Raw genomic sequence first — 20,729 nt, forward strand, 5'->3', positions numbered from 1 at the left:
CGCTCGTCCTCCTCATGCTTCCTCTTCCTCCCGGAGATGTTGGGACCGCTAGAGGCCACGGGAACACAACATCAGGACTTTAACCTCACACACACACACACACACACACGCAGAATCATTTATTTAAAAGCTGATTTTTCTTTATATGACTGTTCCGACGTTGTGTGGCCTCATCGTAATAATATTCATACATTCATAACAATATAGTGAGACTTACGTACGGCTCTGTAGTGCCTGCAACGCCTTTTATAAAGCTGCGGGATAGCTAGCTGGGAGAAATTGGTGCGGCATGGGATTTGGAACAGTTTGTCTCGTTCATTCAGAAGCTTCTTGAAGCTTTTTTTTAATCCACTGTGTGGATGGGCATCATATTTTTGGCCAAATAATATGTTAAAGCACTGGTGATTTCGGTACGTCTCGTCAGGTTCTTGTCGTACTTTGTGCCACTGGCAAAAGCACTCACTAGCGAGGCTCGTTTCACTAGCGCTGGCGTATTAACTGCTACGGGTGGTTTTTTTGGGGATAGTATAACGCATTCCATTTTGTTGTCTCTATCTATTTCTTCACTTACACTGTCACTCTGTCGAAATATGCACACACGTCACGTGGTACGCTCCGTAGGGTTTGTCACGTAGTGCACGTGGCACGGTAACTGGCCAATGAAACGTGATCATTACAGCGTTAATTAAGCCACGCAGCCAACGGACGGGACGCAGCGCAAAATAAACTAAACACTTTCGATATAATATTGTGCCACGTATATCGCGCTGACGATATTAAGTTGATATAGCATGCACCCGTAGCAGACATTGTGCAGATGTTGAGACGTACGTGATGGGCGGCCCGTGGATAGCGGTCATGGCGGGGGCGAAGGTCCGGTGCAGAGAGTGGTTGAAGACGGGCGAGCGGATGTTGGCCATGACGGTGTCCAGCAGCGACTGACAGAAGTACTGCTGTTTGGTGGGCACTGGGGGGGGGGGTCGGCTGGAACCACACACACACACACACACACACACACACACACACACACACACACACACACACACACACACACAAAACTGTTTATTCAAACTTCAAACCTTTATTCAAACAAATTAAGTTATTCTTTTTTATAATTAGAAGTTCTCACCACGGCCATGTCGTTCTTCAGCTTCTCTAAAGCAATTTCACACTTCTGCAGCGTCTTCAGAGGACACCTGCAGACAGACAGACAGACAGACAGACAGACAGACAGACAGACACTCTCATGGTTCAGCCATTGATTGATGACAGTGTGTTATGTAGAAGGGTTCCGAGAGCAGCGGTTACCTGGTGTTTGGATCAGTCAGGATGTTTAACAGACTCTTCATCTTACTCAGATCTTTCTTTCTGTCTGTCAACAGAAACAACAACATTGATTTTAAATGATTATCCCATCGTCACAATGGGCAACAAGTAATCTCAACGGACATCGGGCGATTCCTCCTGACCACTGACCTTCATTTTTGTCGATCTTGTTGATCATCCGGCGCAGAGGCTCAATGTATTTAGACAACTGTTTGAGTTTCTCCATGTACTGCTGGTCCTCCAGAGACGTGGCCCCTGCCGGACTCATCACTGAGCTGGGGTTACCTGGAGACGGGGGGGGGGGGGCAAGTTAAAGCTATAGTGCGTAGTTTCCGTCTCCCACATGAGGAATTCTAAGTAATGACAACAAAACTGTCGGCGCGTCCACATGCTACAATGTTTTCATACTTTAACTACATTTTCCTGATTATACTTAAAGACTTACTGTCACAGAGTATTTCTACAGTGTGGTATTAGTACTTTGCACTGACCTGGAGTATTGAGCGGTCCAGGAGACGGCACCCCGTAGTTCTGGGGGGTCCTGGCGGTGGCGGGGCTCTGTGAGGGCTGAGGGGAGGGGCTGGGCTGGAAACCCCCCGGAGACGGAGTGGGACCAGAGCTGGAGACAGGAAGTACATTTTTTATAAACCAGCTTCCACAGTCACACTTTCACACGATGGAGGTGGCGCAGGTCTGCCTTGGACCAGCTCTTAGTTAGTCTGTTATAGTTTTAGACTGCCGGGGGACTTCCTTTGACACACTGAGCTCCTCTCTCCTCTTTCTTCTCTGGGGAGCTTATTCCCCGGAGTCCTTATGCTTTCTCACCCAGCAGTTTTCCCTAGAGATGGCCCGATACCATTTTTTGCTTCCCGATTCCGATACCTGAACTTGCGTATCGGCCAATACGTACGCCCTCGTCCTGCAGTGCCCTGCTACGCCATTAATTACTACAACTACTATTTCTAGTCATAGTTCCAGTATTTTTATTGTGACTATTATCGCCACTGTTAATCACACCCCCAACCGGGACCGTCAGACACCGCCTACCAAGAGCCTGGGTCTGTCCCAGGTTTCTCCCTAAAAGGAGTTTTTCCTCGCCACTGTCGCACCAAATGCTTGCTCTTGGGGGAATTACTGGAATTTTTGGGTCTTTGTAAATTATGGAGTGGTCTACAGGGCTCCAGACTAACTTTTTTCACTAGGAGTACAGTGGCCCCCTACTGAAAATTTTAGGGGCGCAACCAGAACATTTAGGGGCACACACCGTAAATCAACATGCTAACCAAATATTCACATTTCTACTAATTTCCACTGTATTACTAATAAATACTTTGATAATAGATGCAGAAATTAAAATGCGCCGTTTCAAATTCAGTGTCACTTTTGAAGATGCAACACAGAAGGCACCATTGCTGTCATGACAGTAAACAAAATATTTAAAATATATACCAACTCTGGTCTACAACTACAACAAATTCACCTTATAATTAAACATACATGTTTAATTTTATTGTTTAGGCTACTACCCTTAGGGTTGGGTACCTTTCGCATCTTAACCTGGTACAGATACCTGAAATTATGGTAAATGTTTTCGGTATTTTCCCTCTGTAATTACAAAACAATTATTTCAGTTGTAAAAATAATTCCAAACCTATTTATCCTATGTACTTAGAACATTATGTTATTCTATTAGAATATCTTACACTCTAAAGAAATTAAACAAAATAAAAATAAAACACCTCCCTCTCTCCTCCCAAAACCATCCCTACAACCTATTAAATTAAATAATTATTAATTTCTTACTCACTGTAACTTGTTTAGCCCGTTTTATTTTCATCATGACCGTTTTTTAATTGCTCTTTAATGTTTCATGTAAAGCTCTTTGAGTTGCCTTGTTGCTGAAAGCTGCTGTAGAAATAAAGTTGCCTTGCCTTACAGCCTCAGCCTGTCAGTCAGACCCCAGGGCACAGTTGCACACTGTTGAGATTGCTGCTTGTCTCAGAGGAAGTGTAACGTCAACAGCACCGTGACTGTTTTTAATATCATAACGCAGCAAACGCTGTCTGTGTGAAGTTTTTAAAAACTGTAACCATACTTGAAACCACTTTATCGGCATCACTCACTGTGACTTAAAAAAAAACAGCCAACGTAGTTTGTGCCGAAAGCACCTCTGCGTGTGTGTGCGAGTGTGTGTGTTTGTGTCGGAGCACCGCTCTCTGTCAATTTTCAGAGAGGACAGATAAGCTTGCGCTTACGCGCTCAGGTACCTACGTTTTGACATTTGTGTAAAAAACGGGGGCAAATTTGCTGGTCGCACATGTGCGACTGGATGTAAAATTCAGTTGCACTCAATCAAATTTTGGTCACATTTTGCGACCATTTGGTCGCAGTCTGGAGCCCTGGTCTAGACCTACTCTATCTGTAAAGTGTCCTGAGATAACTCTTGTTATGATTTGATACTATAAATCAAATTGAATAGAAATGGAATTGAAGGCCTTGTTGTACCTGACTGAGTTGGGCTGTGAGGTGGGGGGTTGAGGCGACGGCTGGGGAGGGGGGGGCATCGGCTGCACAGGTGAAGGCGATGACATTATCTGATGCTGCTGTGCCTGTGGAGGAAAGTGATTGGATGAGAAAAAGAATTAGCCAATCACAGGAGTAGAGATGCAGCTGCTGGAGCAGCACAATGAACTTTGATGAAGTTTGAACAGGAAAAGTCTGAAGGGAAATGTCTCAGTTCAAGGTGTTTTCACTGTTGATTTTTTTTATTCAATAAATGCAAAAATATTTCCAAAAGTCATCGAGTAATCATGTTAAAAGGGGAACTATGCAGTTTTCTTTTTAGCTTAATTTACCTTAACTGAACAGCTTTAGAATGGTTAAATGACTTTTTTTTTCCCGGGTTGAATGGTGGTCGTCTCGCTAATTGCCGTAAATTGCTTTACAACACAGCGCACATCCAGGAACCGGCTAGCTATAAGAACAAGGTAGCGAAGGAGTTTTTCACACTATTGTTGCTGAGCCGGACGAAAAAGAAGCAGGAAGCTAGGAAAGCATTGTCGGAGGAACAGAGAAAGAGGAAACGGTAGACTGACCGAGAGAGGAGTTAGACAACTAAACACAGGAGCTGCCAAATATCTATTCTGAAGCTGTAGGGGGGCTCTACAGAGAAACCAGCGAGCAAAAAGCAAGAAAACAGCAAAGAAATTGCCAAAACTGTATAGTGCCCCTTTAATAATCCTGATTTACACCCACCTGCTGGCAGGAACACAGAAGGGGCCTGACTACAGTGATGAAAATGTAGCTGTGATAAGGTTGGGTGTAAAACTCCTTTTGTATGAGAACATGCAACAGATTAGGACACAGACATAAAAAGAGAATCTTCTTGTTGCAGAGGTGGAGAAGATAAATTGAAAATGGTTTGGCGCGTTCGCTCGTGTGTCACTCAAAACGCAAACATTTCCTCTTTGCATACAACGCCGCGGCCTGCTGGTCTGGTGTGCAGGATTTGGTGATCATCGGGGCGGAACGCATCATTCCGTGGGCTGTGCTCCTGTATCGGGCAATGGCACACAACTTGCATCTTACTTTGGATCATCTTTCACTATTTCATAGTGCACCCACGCTTCAGATTTTTATTTTTTTTTTGCAAACTCCACACAGAAAAGCCCTGCCCAGACCGGGGATCAAACTCTGTGGTGGGTACTTGCTGTGAGGCGGAAGTGCTGAACCACTGAGCCACCATGTGGACACACGTGTAAAGATCCCACTGTGGCATATTGTTACTCTTTGTGTGACGCAGACAGAAGCAAACCGTGGACATGTCAGGGAGGGTCAGAGGTCAGACTAAAGGTCTGTATACCTACAGATCGCAAATATTACACAACGTATTTTTCTGAGCTCACGCGACGCGAATAAAGACATCAACCAATCATGTTGTGTTGTTTACTTATGAGGACTCCTTTCAACCTTGACAAACAGTGTTTGCCAGAGACACTCTCTCCGTTTTCCAGGGGGAATTAACCAGAACGATAACGATGTGAGCATCGGCCCCGCTGAGCGATAACGGTGTGGAATCGGCGACCCCGGCGTGTCACGGCCTTGAGGGAGGAGAAATACCTGCTGGCTCATCTGCTGTGCTCCCACACCGGTGGCGGCGGCAGCAGCGGCGGCGGCGGCGGCTGCGGCGGCAGCTGCTGCGGCGGCCGCGGCAGCGTTTGGAGGAGGGATGGAGGGATTCAGGGCTCGAGGCATCCGGGGAGGAATCGGCATCCCGGGACGCACCAACTTCAGAGGACAGGACAGGACAGGTGAGCAGAGAGGAGGCACACATCCCAAAACTAAAAAAGGTCTTCACAGGTCCAAAAACCCATGCCCGAAACCCCAAAAAGACCCAGAAATGTACTAGCTGAAAACAAGGGCCGTCTAATATTTGATGGCTGGACCCGGTTCGTGAGAAACAGACAAGTGTTGGACCCGAACTAGCCAAACCCGACCGCAACCAATTTCACAGCTGATTGCCATTAAACATAATTAATCAGCTATTCAAATATGAATGGAGGGTATCAGATGGGGGTCTAATTTGTGTCATTTTAGGGCTCCTTCACATGAAAAAGCTTGGGAAACACTGCTCTAAAAGATTCACCATGGCTGATTTCAACAGCTGGATGAACGGCATCAATTTCATAGTTCTTTTAATATATTTGAGTTGACTGAGATGTTAGATCAGAGTTAGGCTTAGAATGGAGAATGTAAGAGCTACTTTATGACCACACTGGTGTTTGCTTTGCCTGGTGAGATTTGAGTCACAGTTGTTGCACGTGGAGCTGGAGGCGGCTGCCGTCTCACCTGTCCAGTAACGCCGGCTGCGGCAGCCGCGTTGAGCTGCGCCTGAGCTGCGGCTTGCTGCGCTGCTTGCTGGGCCTGCTGGGCCTGCTGGGCCTGCTGGGCCTGCTGGGCCTGCTGGGCCTGCTGGGCCTGCTGGGCCTGCTGGGCCTGCTGGGCCTGCTGCTGCTGCTGCAGAGCACGGGCCTGCTTTCACACAGACACACGCACACACAAAGACACAGACACACACACACACAGAGGCATACACACACACAGCAAAGCATGCAAGCAGATGAGGGGTAAGTGTCAACTGGAACCCAGCGGTGGGATTTTTCAGCTGCAGTGCGACCAAAACAGATTTAGCGATCTGGTTCTTGTCGAATCAAACTTCAGAAGAAACCAAGGACGATGGCTGTTCTCAACTAAAGGGTTAGCCGGTACCGGGATCACTCGTTGCCTTGCATACGCAAGGATCCCAGCCCTCTCGGGATTGGACCCCTAATAAGATCAGGGATTTATTATGGAGCGACGACAGAAAAGTGGAACTGTTACTGACAGATATGTAGGCCTACCTAACCGATAACACCGACCGACCGTCCGGACTACAAAGCATCCCCACGGCCTTCACACCCAAACTGGGGACGCAGCGTTTCCAAATGTTTCCGTTTTAAGGGGCTCAGAAACGTTACAGTAGCGACGACGCGAGGTGCAAAGGTAGCACAAGAAAACATTTGTTTTATAAACCAGAAAGGTAGCAGACTAAACGTGTCCTCACCTGGAAGGCCTGGATCTTGAGCTGGTGCTGCTGCTGACTGAGTGAGTTGATGGGGACATGCTGAGCGGACGCCATCTGCCCCGCCAGAGACTGGGGCACCATGCCGGGCTGCTGCTGCTGCTGCTGCTGAGGGTGGGGAGGCATCTGACCCGGCTGGGGCTGAACCTGGGCCTGAACCTGCTGCTGCTGAACCATGTGCTGAATGGACTGGGCTTGAGCCTGAGCCTGAGCCTGAGCATGCTGCTGCTGCTGCTGCTGCTGCTGTAGCTGCAGCATCTGCTGCTGCTGCTGCTGCTGCTGAATCCTCGTCTGATGCATCTGCAGACGCAGCCAACAAACAGTGTGGGAAGGTAACGTGTTAGGTCATTGAATGTCTTCATCATTAGCCAGAGAAAACTAGCACCACAGGGCTCTAGAGTGCGACCAAAATGAGCAAGGGTGCAACTAAGAGGTTTCCTAGGTCGCACCGGTGCACCTAACGTCCTCGCATCCACTGCCTCTCCACGAACAAAGTGATGTCGTTTATATGGATATGGTTTAATGTTGCGTTACATGACCCATTACTTCTGGAAAGCCGTGCCTGTGTTTGGATCTCAAAAAACTGGAATCTGGAAACCTGTATTATTAACACAGCTGTATATTGTTGAGTATGAGAGGAAACCTGTATTATTAACACAGCTGTATATTGTTGAGTATGAGAGGAAACCTGTATTATTAACACAGCTGTATATTGTTAAGTATGAGAGGAAACCTGTATTATTAACACAGCTGTTTATTGTTGAGTATGAGAGGAAACCTGTATTATTAACACAGCTGTATATTGTTAAGTATGAGAGGAAACCTGTATTATTAACACAGCTGTATATTGTTGAGTATGAGAGGAAACCTGTATTATTAACACAGCTGTATATTGTTGAGTATGAGAGGAAACCTGTATTATTAACACAGCTGTTTATTGTTGAGTATGAGAGGAAACCTGTATTATTAACACAGCTGTATATTGTTAAGTATGAGAGGAAACCTGTATTATTAACACAGCTGTATATTGTTGAGTATGAGAGGAAACCTGTATTATTAACACAGCTGTATATTGTTGAGTATGAGAGGAAACCTGTATTATTAACACAGCTGTATATTGTTGAGTATGAGAGGAAACCTGTATTATTAACACAGCTGTATATTGTTGAGTATGAGAGGAAACCTGTATTATTAACACAGCTGTTTATTGTTGAGTTTTTTTTTTTTTTTAAAGATTTCAGCCTTTTTGATAGGACAGTTGAAGACATGAAAGGGGAGACAGAGAGAGGGGGGGGGGGTGACATCCAGGAAAGGGCCGCAGGTCGGAGTCGAACTTGACCGGAATTGGCCGATTTGCACGTGATTGGCCATGACCGGCAACCTGCCGGTCAGTCCGACATATGCCGATTTTATGACGGTTCACTCGGGCGCCGCATGATTAACATCGCGCAACATCAGCACCACACGTGCACATGCGGGGTTTCCGCTATATGAATGTAGCAGCGGCGCACTGCCACTCAATCAGCGGTTTATGAAATGTCATAAAGTTGTAATTATACACGGCTCTGCAGAGCCGTTTTACGCTACTGATCTCAGCCGCTCTCTCTCTCTCTCTCTCTCTCTCTCTCTCTCTCTCTCTCTCTCTCTCTCTCTCTCTCTCTCTCTCTCTCTCTCTCTCTCTCTCTCTCTCTCTCTCTCTCTCTCTCCTCTGAGGCTGAAAAACTGGAACACGAAAACCGCACTAACGGGTCCCATGAAATATGACAGCTGCAGTTCATCGGAAAATAGTGTTGGGCACCCTGACTTTGATGAAATTAATGTTTATCAGACCCAAGATGAGACAAGAAGCTAACGTTAGCGAACGCTGTGGTCCCTCTGACTCTGATGCCCCGCTGGCTGCTGTGTTAAAAAAAAAAGACGCTGTATTCCTCTACAATGTAACATAACCAATGCAATGATTCACTTTTTGAATGGACTGTGTCCTCTCTGATTAAGTGTAGAAAAATATTGGGCTAATGACAATGTACTGATTATTAGTCTATAACATAACTGGTTGCAGTTCGGTGGGTTGGGGATCTCATCGCTGCTCTTTGCAGATGATGTGGTCCTGATGGCATCATCGGCCTGCGACCTTCAGCACTCACTGGATCGGTTCGCAGCCGAGTGTGAAGCGGTTGGGATGAGGATCAGCACCTCTAAATCTGAGGCCATGGTTCTCAGCAGGAAACCGATGGAATGCCTTCTCCAGGTAGGGAATGAGTCCTTACCCCAAGTGAAGGAGTTCAAGTACCTTGGGGTTTTTGTTTGCAGTGAGGGGACAATGGAGCGGGAGATTGGTCAGAGAATCAAGCAGCGGGTGCGGTATTACATTCAATCTATCGCACTGCCGTTGATTTAAAAGAGAGCTGAGCCAGAAGGCAAAGCTCTCGATCTACCAGTCAGTTTTCATTCCTACCCTCACCTATGGTCATGAAGGCTGGGTCATGACCGAAAGAACGAGATCCAGGGTACAAGCGGCCGAAATGGGTTTCCTCAGGAGGGTGGCTGGCGTCTCCCTTAGAGATAGGGTGAGAAGCTTAGTCATCCGTGAGGAGCTCGGAGTAGAGCCGCTGCTCCTTTGCGTCAAAAGGAGCCAGTTGAGGTGGTTCGGGCATCTGGTAAGGATGCCCCCTGGGCACCTCCCTAGGGAGGTGTTCCAGGCACGTCCAGCTGGGAGGAGGCCTCGGGGAAGACCCAGGACTAGGTGGAGGGATTATATCTCCAACCTGGCCTGGGAACGCCTCGGGATCCCCCAGTCGGAGCTGGTTAATGTTGCTCTGGAAAGGGAAGTTTGGAGTCCCCTGCTGGAACTGCTCCCCCCGCGACCCGACACCGGATAAGCGGACGAAGATGGATGGATGGATGGATAACTGGTCTGATTAGCCATTGTTTGTACTAAGTGGCATTTTTTCCTGTTCACAGTCCGTGATGGGAGTGCCACTTTGTGAATGAATGACGTCATTCAAGAGCCGGACCGGATTGGTCCTGGTCAGTCAACCAAACTATTTAATGCTATGGTTGACGTGAATGTGTGAATTTACCTGATGAAGGTCTGAGACCGAAACGTTGTATTTTTCTAAATAAATGATTGCTTGCGTAATGGTCAGTGTACAGGACTTTCTCTGAGCTTCTGAGAGATATATATATATATATATAAAAATATTTAGTTGGATATTGGATGTGAAAAGAAGGAAATGGTTCTTCCATAACATTGCACTTTAGATGTGTGTGAATTTCCCACACCAGTCATTTATATTAGTTCTATTTTATAGTGATCGTTATCTATTCAAAAAATTTTCTACGTTCTATGCAAAATCTAAAATGTTCTATTAAAGAAAAGATAGAAAATAAATATTTGTGTGCAGTAAACTGATTAGACAAAATAAAATCGGAATCGGCTGGCCTAACTCAATAAAAAAATCGGAATCGGCCTGGAAAATTGTAATCGGTGCATCTATACTCTCTCTCATATGTGTGTGTGTATATACATACAGTATATACATACATACATACATACATATAAAAAAAGAGGAGGATATATATATCCTCCTCTTTTAATCAGTATGTTATTGTTGTTGAAAACAAGTAAATGAGCTTTCTCAGAGATATATATATATTTTTTAATATATCCTAGGCTATTTATTTCAGATAACTTTCATTTACATGTGTTGCAGCTGTATATTTTCATACTGGTAAAAGGAAACCCTGTCTTTGCATTTTATTTTTTTAATAAAAGAGCTTTTGAAAAGTGGCTTTGACTTAAAACTGAACATTAAGCCCACTTTGTAAAAAAATACAGAGCTATATACCGTGTATTCAGCGTTAACTGCGACGTGAGGAAAAATTTGGGTGCACCTACATTTTGTGCTGGTGCACCTAAATAAAAAAAGTTAGGCGCACCAGTGCAACCAAGGCAAAAAGTTAGTGTGGAGCCCTGTACCAACAGGAAAAAGTCTTCCGGGAGGTAAAGCCTGATACTGTATGGTTTTGCGGACGCACCACAAAGAGCTGTTGCTGTAGCGTGAGGTTTATAGTTGTGTGTTGGTGTGCGCGTTGATCTCGTTTAAGAGAATAGCATATCAACCTGGTTCTGCTGCTGCTGGTTCTGGGCCTGTTGCTGCTGCTGCTGCTGCTGCTGCTGGTTCTGGTGCTGCTGAAGTTGCTGGTTCTGGTGGTGCTGCTGCTGCTGCTGCTGCTGCTGCTGCTGCTGCATCTGCTGCACCCTCAGCAACTGCTGCTGCATGGCAGCGTTCTGCTGCTGCTGTTGCTGTTGCTGCATGGCGTTCTGCTGCTGCTGCATGGCAGCGTTCTGCTGCTGCTGCATGGCAGCGTTCTGCTGCTGCTGCTGCTGCTGCTGGAACTGCTGGAACTGGAGCGACTGCTGCTGCGCCTGCACCATCTGCTGCATCGGCATCTGTCCTGGACCCCCAACTGCAGCGTTAACAAGGACACAAACACTATTCTTAAAAGTCACATACATACAGTACAATGTAGGTACATTTTATGCATTCAATTGCATTCTTAACCCATTCTTACGCTTCAGCTACACTGCATTCGTAACATGTGCGGACCGTTTGCAGAGCCGGAATCTCTCTTTTAACCGGCTACATCTGCAGCGCACACACGGCGCACTGTGTCTGTACGAGATACTTCCAGGTGTAAAACGAAACTGAGCCCGAGGGGAAATCGCTCCAAGTTTACAAACTCCTCAACTTATTGGGACCAGAGCAAACCAACCCGAGGTGTGAAAGCACCCTCGATGTTTGGGTCCGGTCTGTGTCAGTTCCACGCTTCCCTTTCAGTGTGTATAAACAACCTGAGATCCATTCTGTGAGCGTCGTGGTGACTTTCGAGAAGCGGGAAGTGTCGAATTTAACGTTTCAAAGTTTGTGATGAAGATAATAGTATTTATAGAATATACAGTTCTGTCTCTCCAATTCTAAGTAATGAACACCACTGTCGGCACGTCCACGTGATACAAGCCTTCCATGATTACTCACACTCACACTCACACTCACACACACACACACACACACACACACACACACACACACACACACACACACACACACACACACACACACACACAAAGCTGAGGGGACTGAAGGAAAGCCCAGCTGTGATGCAGCCAGAGAACACACACCACACGGAGGAAACACACTCACTGGCTTGTGGGTTTCCAGCCACCCCTGCCATGGCATGCTGGCCTATCTGCATCCCCATGGCCCCCATGCCACCCACTGGAGCCCCGGTCGGGCGGGGCCCCATGCCAATGGCGCCCGGGCCCCCGCCAACCCCCGTCAGGTTAGTCAGGGCATTCATGGGATCTAGCAGAAGGGCAGACAACAGATCATATTACGCAGCTCCGACATGCACGGCAGAAACTAGGGATGTCCCGATCGCGGTCTCGGATCGGAGAGGAGAGCAGCTGATCGGGACATCCCTAGCAGAAACCATGGACCCCATGAGTCTGGAAGAGACCGAGGAGGACAGAAACACAGCACAGAAAAAACGGAATGGTGACCCAAACAGAGACAAAAACAAAATGGACTTACCTTGAACTCCGAGTGCCTTCTTGTCTGTAAACGAGACACAACAAGAGATTAGTGATTGGTAGGGCTGAGAGAGCTCATTATTTACAGAGACCGGAAAAAAAAATAGAGGCTTTCTTGAGGAAAAGTAACGCTGATTCTCAACCAGTTGCGTCTGCCGCGATGTCAGACAGCCTTCGCAGCCTCCGACTCTCATGGTGTGTGAGTCGGCTTACAGACCAGAGTATTAAAACTAAATCTCCATTCAGGTTAAATACTTACGGATGTCCCTGAAGTGTATGATGAGCCTGGCCACCAGAGATAAATACTCCTCCTGGGAAACGCAGAGGGACATCCGTTACTACACGGTAAGACTGGGATCAAAGTCCCCCAGAGATCGACTACGCTACTCACTCTGGATTTGGCCTTGACGTAAACGTGGTTCTCCATGTCTTGGCTGGACTTGGTGTGTGCGGTTCCTGCCTTCCTCATCGCCTCTTCACTGGAGAGAAAACACACGCTTAACTTAGTTTAGTTTGAACATGTTAAAATAATAAGTCAGAACATGGAGATTTCAGTACAGGCATGAAAACCAACCTGGACCTATGAAAACACACAAACACACACACAGAAAGAGAGAGAGACAGAGACACACACACACACACACATATTTATTTACAAAATATTTAAGCTATATATACAGTAAGCATATTCTTGTTTTTAATGTTATGTGGATACATGCGTTATGATCCTTATTCACCAGTCAGTGTATATTTAATGTGATGCTGTTCTCTGACACACAGACACACATGCATGCACGCGCACACACACACACAGTCCACACACAATTTATATTGTACACAAATATAAAGTATTGCACAACATTTTAAGTATGCCCACATAAATATTATATATTTACATAATATTTATTTATATATATATATATATATATATATATATATATATATATATAGCATAGTCTTGTTTTGAATACGTTACGTTGATACGTTATGGTCCTGATTCACCAGTCAGTGTATATTTAATGTGATGCGTTTCTGCTCTCGGACACTGTATTGTGTGTGTGTGTGTGTGTGTGTTATTGTAATTTCTTATGAATAAAGTTTTTGAAAAAAAACACATAGTGTATACTATGATGCGTTTATGTTTAAATATATAACACATAATTGAGTTAGTTTGACAGTGAACCAACTACACCAGATGTGTGTTTAATGTTAATCTCTTCTCAGAGCCGAATTAAAGGGAAATGAGTACCGTTAAAGAGTTAACTTGCTTAACGCTAGCAGCTAACGTTAATGATGCTAATTATAACATATAAAATAAAACGCCATTTGGCATTGTTTTAACAATTTGAAGTACGCCGAATTAAAGAGTGAGCCAAAAGCTTTCGTAATATGTTGACTGCCATGTTTTTGGATCGCCGTTTAGTTCGCTTTTTTACAAGTAACAATTAATTTGTCGCTTTTTTAAACAGGGTTTGACGTGACGTGCTTTCCTGCTGAGCTAACGTTAGCTTAGCTCATTGGGCTAACGCAACAGAAACAGAACCAGTGATTAGGTTAAAAACACACAACACCGAAACAAGATATCTCACATCTGAGCGACGACTTTTTTGTCGGAACTGAGGGCTCCTCCAGTCGCTGTCCTGCCCGGGGACCTCCATGACACAAATATGTATTTATGGAGGATTTTTACTTGAAGAGTTTAATGTTTTCCCTCTGCTCTTCCTCCTTCCGCTCAGAGAAAAAGGCTGCTGTGTTTTTAGGATTTAATCCGGTGTTAATAAAGTTTACCACCGCCTGCTGGCTGACCACTGAACTGCATACGTGTGTGTGTGTGTGTGTGTGTGTGTGTGTGTGTGTGTGTGTGTGTGTGTGTGTGTGTGTGTGTGCGTGTGTGTGTGTGTGTGTGTGTGTGTGTGTGTGTGTGTGTGTGTGTGTGTGTGTGTGTGTATATAGATATAACCTCGGGTCAAATTTGACCTGTTTACAACAACTTTCTATATCATAACTATGACAAAAGAACAAAGTGACAAATGTTGGAAAAAGCTACAAAAACGCAGGAAAAAAAAATCTGAAAAAGTGACAAAAATAAAACATCAAAAACATCGCCAAAGGTGACAAAAACTTGAAAAAAATTAGAAAAAAAGTGAAAAATGCATCGGAAAATGCGACAAAAACATCATTAAAAAACTGGAAAAAAAGTGACAAAAACGTTGAGAAAAGTGTAGAAAAAGATCAACAAAATGTTGAAATTTGACCCAGAAAAACACAAAGTTGCAGGTCGATGGGAAGACAACACAAGGGATATATATATATTTTTTTTTTTTTTTCAATTAATTTATTGAGAGCATTTGCGGTTACAAACAAAACATACAACTACACATACACACAAAATAAATAAATACATAAACAAATTGTTATAACCTTGGATGGTTAATAATGCACGCACACAACGGTTAGCGGACTTTACTTAACGTCTGCAGCAGCTCACATACACAGGTAGGAACCTTGTATATATGTCAATGGTAGGAACACACAGGAGCAGCACATGTCAACAGGGCGGGGTAACCCTCTTTACGTCCCTGGGGGTAACCTGGGTTAAATAATAAAGGTTCCGGGGTGCAGTACCCTTAAACACTGCGACACAGTTTCAGTCTGTAACACAAATCATATCCCAGGAAGTGTGAAAAGTCCAGCAAGGCTAATCAACAAGCAGTCCAATTCATAGCATCACTCACAGTTAGAAGAGTTCAGCATCATTCAATCAGACACACAGACACACACACACAGACACACACACACACACACACACACACACACACACACACACACACACACACACACACACACACACACACACACACACACACACACACACACACACACACACACACACAGAGTTCAATATCATCCAGTCACATGTTGAATGTATCTTCAGTCTTCAGAGCTTCCCAGTTCTTTGAGTATCTTATGGGGCCAGTTGTTCAAAGGTAAACTGATCGGATTTTGGTTATTGGATTGGATCAAATCTTGAAAATGGGTTGTTCAAAAGGGAAAGAAGGATTCTGATATCCGATTAGATCACGGAATCCAATCCTAGTTTTAATCTGGATCAAACCTTCAGTTTATGTTGTTCAAAACTTGTCAGTATCCCAACAGGGGGTAGGATTTCAAGGTGGATTCCAGGAAGAAAATGTAATAAAACTTTAAAATTGGTCAAATAATACATTTGTATCATTTAGTGTATATGCACAGATCCTCCTGGCAGAGGAACAAATCAAGCTGACCAATCTGCAGCAAACCAAGGCCAAACTTCAGATCCTCCTAAAAACAGGGCTTGGAGATGCTGTCCCTCCTTGTCCGTGTTAAGCTCGACCACACCAAAGATAACATCTTTAAAACAAAGTGAGAAATCCGTAACAAAATAAATTTGGATAAATTCAAGGACATCTGACCAGGGGGCTGTTTCACAAAAGTAGAATTTATAAATCTGTCTCTCTCTGTCTCTTTCTCTCCTGCTTTCTCTCAATTCAATTCAATTCAATTCAATTCAATTTGCTTTATTGGCACGAACAAAGAAAACATGTTGTTGCCAAAGCAGTTTACAGAAAATACATATAGTACATATCACATATTAAATACATACAGTAGGTGTCACATATATTCTATACTGTGTCATAAACATACAACATACTACATTACAAAACAATTACATAACACAATGTAATACTTAACAGTTTTGTACAATATAATAACTGTGTGATCCTAAATCAATGTGTAATGTATGGATCTTATAGTGGAGAGTCCCTCAGATCCATATTTAGCTGCCAGTGGGGCTGCTGTCCCTTCTCCTAGGAGGACTACCAGCTTCTCTTCTCATGGTCACATTGGGACATTTGCTATTTTTTTGGCTATTTTTCCAAAGTGTAAGTCTCTTAGTGAAGAGAATTTTTCACAGTGGAGGAGGAGGAAGTGCATCTCTGTTTCTATCTCCCCTGTTGAGCAGTGAGCACACTGAGCCTGTCTCTCTCTCTCTGACCGGTCTGTGTGAGTCTTCCTGTCTCTAGGGCCAGTTGGTGGTCACTGAGCCTGTCTCTCTCTCTCTGACCGGTCTGTGTGAGTCTTCCTGTCTCTAGGGCCATTTGGTGGTCACTGAGCCTGTCTCTCTCTCTCTCTCTCTGACCGGTCTGTGTGAGTCTTCCTGTCTCTAGGGCCAGTTGGTGGTCACTGAGCCTGTCTCTCTCTCTCTCTGACCGGTCTGTGTGAGTCTTCCTGTCTCTAGGGCCAGTTGGTGGTCACTGAGCCTGTCTCTCTCTCTCTCTGCCCGGTCTGTGTGAGTCTTCCTGTCTCTAGGGCCAGTTGGTGGTCACTGAGCCTGTCTCTCTCTCTCTCTGACCGGTCTGTGTGTCTTCCTGTCTCTAGGGCCAGTTGTTGGTCACTGAGCCTGTCTCTCTCTCTCTCTCTGACCGGTCTGTGTGAGTCTTCCTGTCTCTAGGGCCAGTTGGTGGTCACTGAGCCTGTCTCTCTCTCTCTCTGACCGGTCTGTGTGAGTCTTCCTGTCTCTAGGGCCAGTTGGTGGTCACTGAGCCTGTCTCTCTCTCTCTCTGACCGGTCTGTGTGAGTCTTCCTGTCTCTAGGGCCAGTTGGTGGTCACTGAGCCTGTCTCTCTCTCTCTCTGACCGGTCTGTGTGTCTTCCTGTCTCTAGGGCCAGTTGTTGGTCACTGAGCCTGTCTCTCTCTCTCTCTCTGACCGGTCTGTGTGAGTCTTCCTGTCTCTAGGGCCAGTTGGTGGTCACTGAGCCTGTCTCTCTCTCTTGAGCCTTTAACACCATTCAGCCCCACCTGCTGGTTGAGAAGCTCTTGCATTAGTTCCAACTGTGTTATAATTTGATACTATAAAAATAAAATTGAACTGGAGGCCAACTTTGTGGGCTGGATAGTTATGGAGTTCTTCCACTACACGGTACCTACTCGACTCGTCTTTTCTGGTTTCCCATTACGAAATAAAGTACCTGGTACCTGCTAACAGGTACTTATTTTAGTACCACCTTAGTCGAGGTCCCAGCGAGCTGAGGCAATACCAAAAGGTGACGTGAAAGCGACAGACGAGGGGTTCCTGAACAAACCCGCCATTTTTAAATAGTTTAGACAGCTGTTTTGTTTGTCTCCTTCAGGATATTTTTTTAGCAGTGGGGGGGAAGGTCTTTCCGAAAAACTACCCCCTAACCCCCACCAAATGTTTTACGTATGAAACGTTACTGACACTTTGCTGCAACACAAATATATTTATTCACCCACAATGAGGCATATTTTCAGTTGTGATTGAAGTGTAATTTGGAGGAACTGTAGAGCACTTAACATCTACAACAGGTCTACACTATGGACTTCACTAGACATTCTTCAAAGGAAACCAAAACCCAAATGACTACATCCATAGACTATTTCCAATTTATATTATATTCCACTGACTCACTTACCGTTTGAATGTTTCCAGATGTTTGATATCAGGACGATGAGCTGACAGAACTGACAAGTTGAACCTTGTCCAATTAGAATGGACCCACTGCGGTGGCGGTTTTGGTGGAGCTGTTGGTTTAATAGTCGACTCGGAAGAAAGCAAAGGTTTAGACAATAACCTCCATCAACACAACAGTATGTGGAGTTAAACTGGACGGGTCCAGTAACCTCTGAATAGTTCTACTTGTTGTTAAACCGGACGGGTCCAATGATCTCTGAATAGTTCTACTTGTTGTTAAACCGGACGGGTCCAATGATCTCTGAATAGTTCTACTTGTTGTTAAACCGGACGGGTCCAATGACCTCTGAATAGTTCTACTTGTTGTTAAACCGGACGGGTCCAATGATCTCTGAATAGTTCTACTTGTTGTTAAACCGGACGGGTCCAATGATCTCTGAATAGTTCTACTGGTTGTTAAACCGGACGGGTCCAATGATCTCTGAATAGTTCTACTTGTTGTTAAACCGGACGGGTCCAATGATCTCTGAATAGTTCTACTTGTTGTTAAACCGGACGGGTCCAATGATCTCTGAATAGTTCTACTTGTTGTTAAACCGGACGGGTCCAATGACCTCTGAATAGTTCTACTTGTAGTTAAACCGGACGGGTCCAATGACCTCTGAATAGTTCTACTTGTTGTTAAACCGGACGGGTCCAATGACCTCTGAATAGTTCTACTTGTTGTTAAACCGGACGGGTCCAATGACCTCTGAATAGTTCTACTTGTTGTTAAACGGACGGGTCCAATGACCTCTGAATAGTTCTACTTGTTGTTAAACCGGACGGGTCCAATGACCTCTGAATAGTTCTACTTGTTGTTAAACCGGACGGTCCAATGATCTCTGAATAGTTCTACTGGTTGTTAAACCGGACGGTCCAATGACCTCTGAATAGTTCTACTTGTTGTTAAACCGGACGGGTCCAATGACCTCTGAATAGTTCTACTTGTTGTTAAACCGGACGGGTCCAATGACCTCTGAATAGTTCTACTTGTTGTTAAACCGGACGGGTCCAATGACCTCTGAATAGTTCTACTTGTTGTTAAACCGGACGGGTCCAATGACCTCTGAATAGTTCTACTTGTTGTTAAACCGGACGGGTCCAATGATCTCTGAATAGTTCTACTTGTTGTTAAACCGGACGGGTCCAATGATCTCTGAATAGTTCTACTTGTTGTTAAACCGGACGGGTCCAATAACCTCTGAATAGTTCTACTGGTTGTTAAACCGGACGGGTCCAATGATCTCTGAATAGTTCTACTTGTTGTTAAACCGGACGGGTCCAATGATCTCTGAATAGTTCTACTTGTTGTTAAACCGGACGGGTCCAATGACCTCTGAATAGTTCTACTTGTTGTTAAACCGGACGGGAAAAATGATCTCTGAATAGTTCTACTGGTTGTTAAACCGGACGGGTCCAATGATCTCTGAATAGTTCTACTTGTTGTTAAACCGGACGGGTCCAATGATCTCTGAATAGTTCTACTTGTTGTTAAACCGGACGGGTCCAATGATCTCTGAATAGTTCTACTTGTTGTTAAACCGGACGGGTCCAATGATCTCTGAATAGTTCTACTTGTTGTTTAACCGGACGGGTCCAATGATCTCTGAATAGTTCTACTTGTTGTTTAACCGGACGGGTCCAATGATCTCTGAATAGTTCTACTTGTTGTTAAACCGGACGGGTCCAATGATCTCTGAATAGTTCTACTTGTTGTTAAACCGGACGGGTCCAATGATCTCTGAATAGTTCTACTTGTTGTTAAACCGGACGGGTCCAATGATCTCTGAATAGTTCTACTTGTTGTTAAACCGGACGGGTCCAATGATCTCTGAATAGTTCTACTTGTTGTTAAACCGGACGGGTCCAATGATCTCTGAATAGTTCTACTTGTTGTTAAACCGGACGGGTCCAATGATCTCTGATTAGTTCTACTTGTTGTTAAACCGGACGGGTCCAATGATCTCTGAATAGTTCTACTGGTTAAATTGCAATGTGAGCGGCAGCCAACAGAGGTTAAGTAACCTGCAAATTAAACAGTAAATAGTGTGAAAGATCTGAAACCTTATCCACATAAATGATCAAACTTTAATGCAGTATCAGCGGATATAATTATGTTTTTTCATAGACAACGTGACAGATGTGAAGTGGAAACTTTATTTTGTAATGTTTGGTGAGTTAAGGCACTTTTCAGTTAGAATTCGCCACGTTACAGAGACAGAAAAGACTTTGCGGACGGCCCGCACATTCTCATCATAAGTTCATTTTTTATACATCACAAAGTGTCCGTGAAAACCCAGCCCAGTCTCATGGCAGTTCATGAAATGGTCATGTTATTGAATCGACTGATTCGTGAAAAGGACACGAATATGTCGTTTTTTTTCGTGTAGTGATTACGAATTTAAATTTAATATATTTAAATGGGAAGCATATTTCGTGATCACAGCATGACAATGGTAGGGAGTAGTATGAAAAGCAGAAAGTCCGCGCAGGGAAGATGGTCGGGGTGGTGGATGGGTCAAACAACACAGGACTTTCACCCCACAGACCGGGGATCGCATTTCCCCGTGGCAGTTCGTGAAATGTTAATGGTCGAAAATCGTGACCTGTACACGTATCAATGAATCAAAATAATGTGACCATTTACGAACTGGTGTGAGACCGGGTTGAAAAAC

The 20,729-nt window shown here is 44.7% G+C and overlaps 1 protein-coding gene across 1 annotated transcript in view; it reads right to left on the minus strand.

Moving 5' to 3' along the window:
• The window catches only part of LOC114570241 (mediator of RNA polymerase II transcription subunit 15-like), a 29,027-nt gene extending 14,734 nt beyond the window's left edge, over nt 1-14,293 (minus strand). The window contains 18 exon segments of the mRNA XM_028600487.1: nt 1-48; nt 832-990; nt 1,131-1,196; nt 1,309-1,372; nt 1,477-1,611; nt 1,818-1,945; nt 3,832-3,935; nt 5,446-5,613; nt 6,175-6,342; nt 6,929-7,126; nt 8,827-8,845; nt 11,107-11,416; nt 12,151-12,312; nt 12,541-12,564; nt 12,799-12,850; nt 12,931-13,018; nt 14,129-14,145; nt 14,147-14,293. The exon segment at nt 1-48 is cut by the window's left edge and continues 119 nt beyond it. Coding sequence (XP_028456288.1) covers nt 1-48; nt 832-990; nt 1,131-1,196; nt 1,309-1,372; nt 1,477-1,611; nt 1,818-1,945; nt 3,832-3,935; nt 5,446-5,613; nt 6,175-6,342; nt 6,929-7,126; nt 8,827-8,845; nt 11,107-11,416; nt 12,151-12,312; nt 12,541-12,564; nt 12,799-12,850; nt 12,931-13,018; nt 14,129-14,145; nt 14,147-14,197 — 1,961 coding nt within the window. The 5' untranslated portion in view covers nt 14,198-14,293.
• Nucleotides 14,294-20,729: the final 6,436 nt, after the last annotated feature.

Source organism: Perca flavescens, chromosome 15 (genome assembly GCF_004354835.1).
Source record: "Perca flavescens isolate YP-PL-M2 chromosome 15, PFLA_1.0, whole genome shotgun sequence".
Lineage (NCBI taxonomy): Eukaryota > Metazoa > Chordata > Actinopteri > Perciformes > Percidae > Perca > Perca flavescens.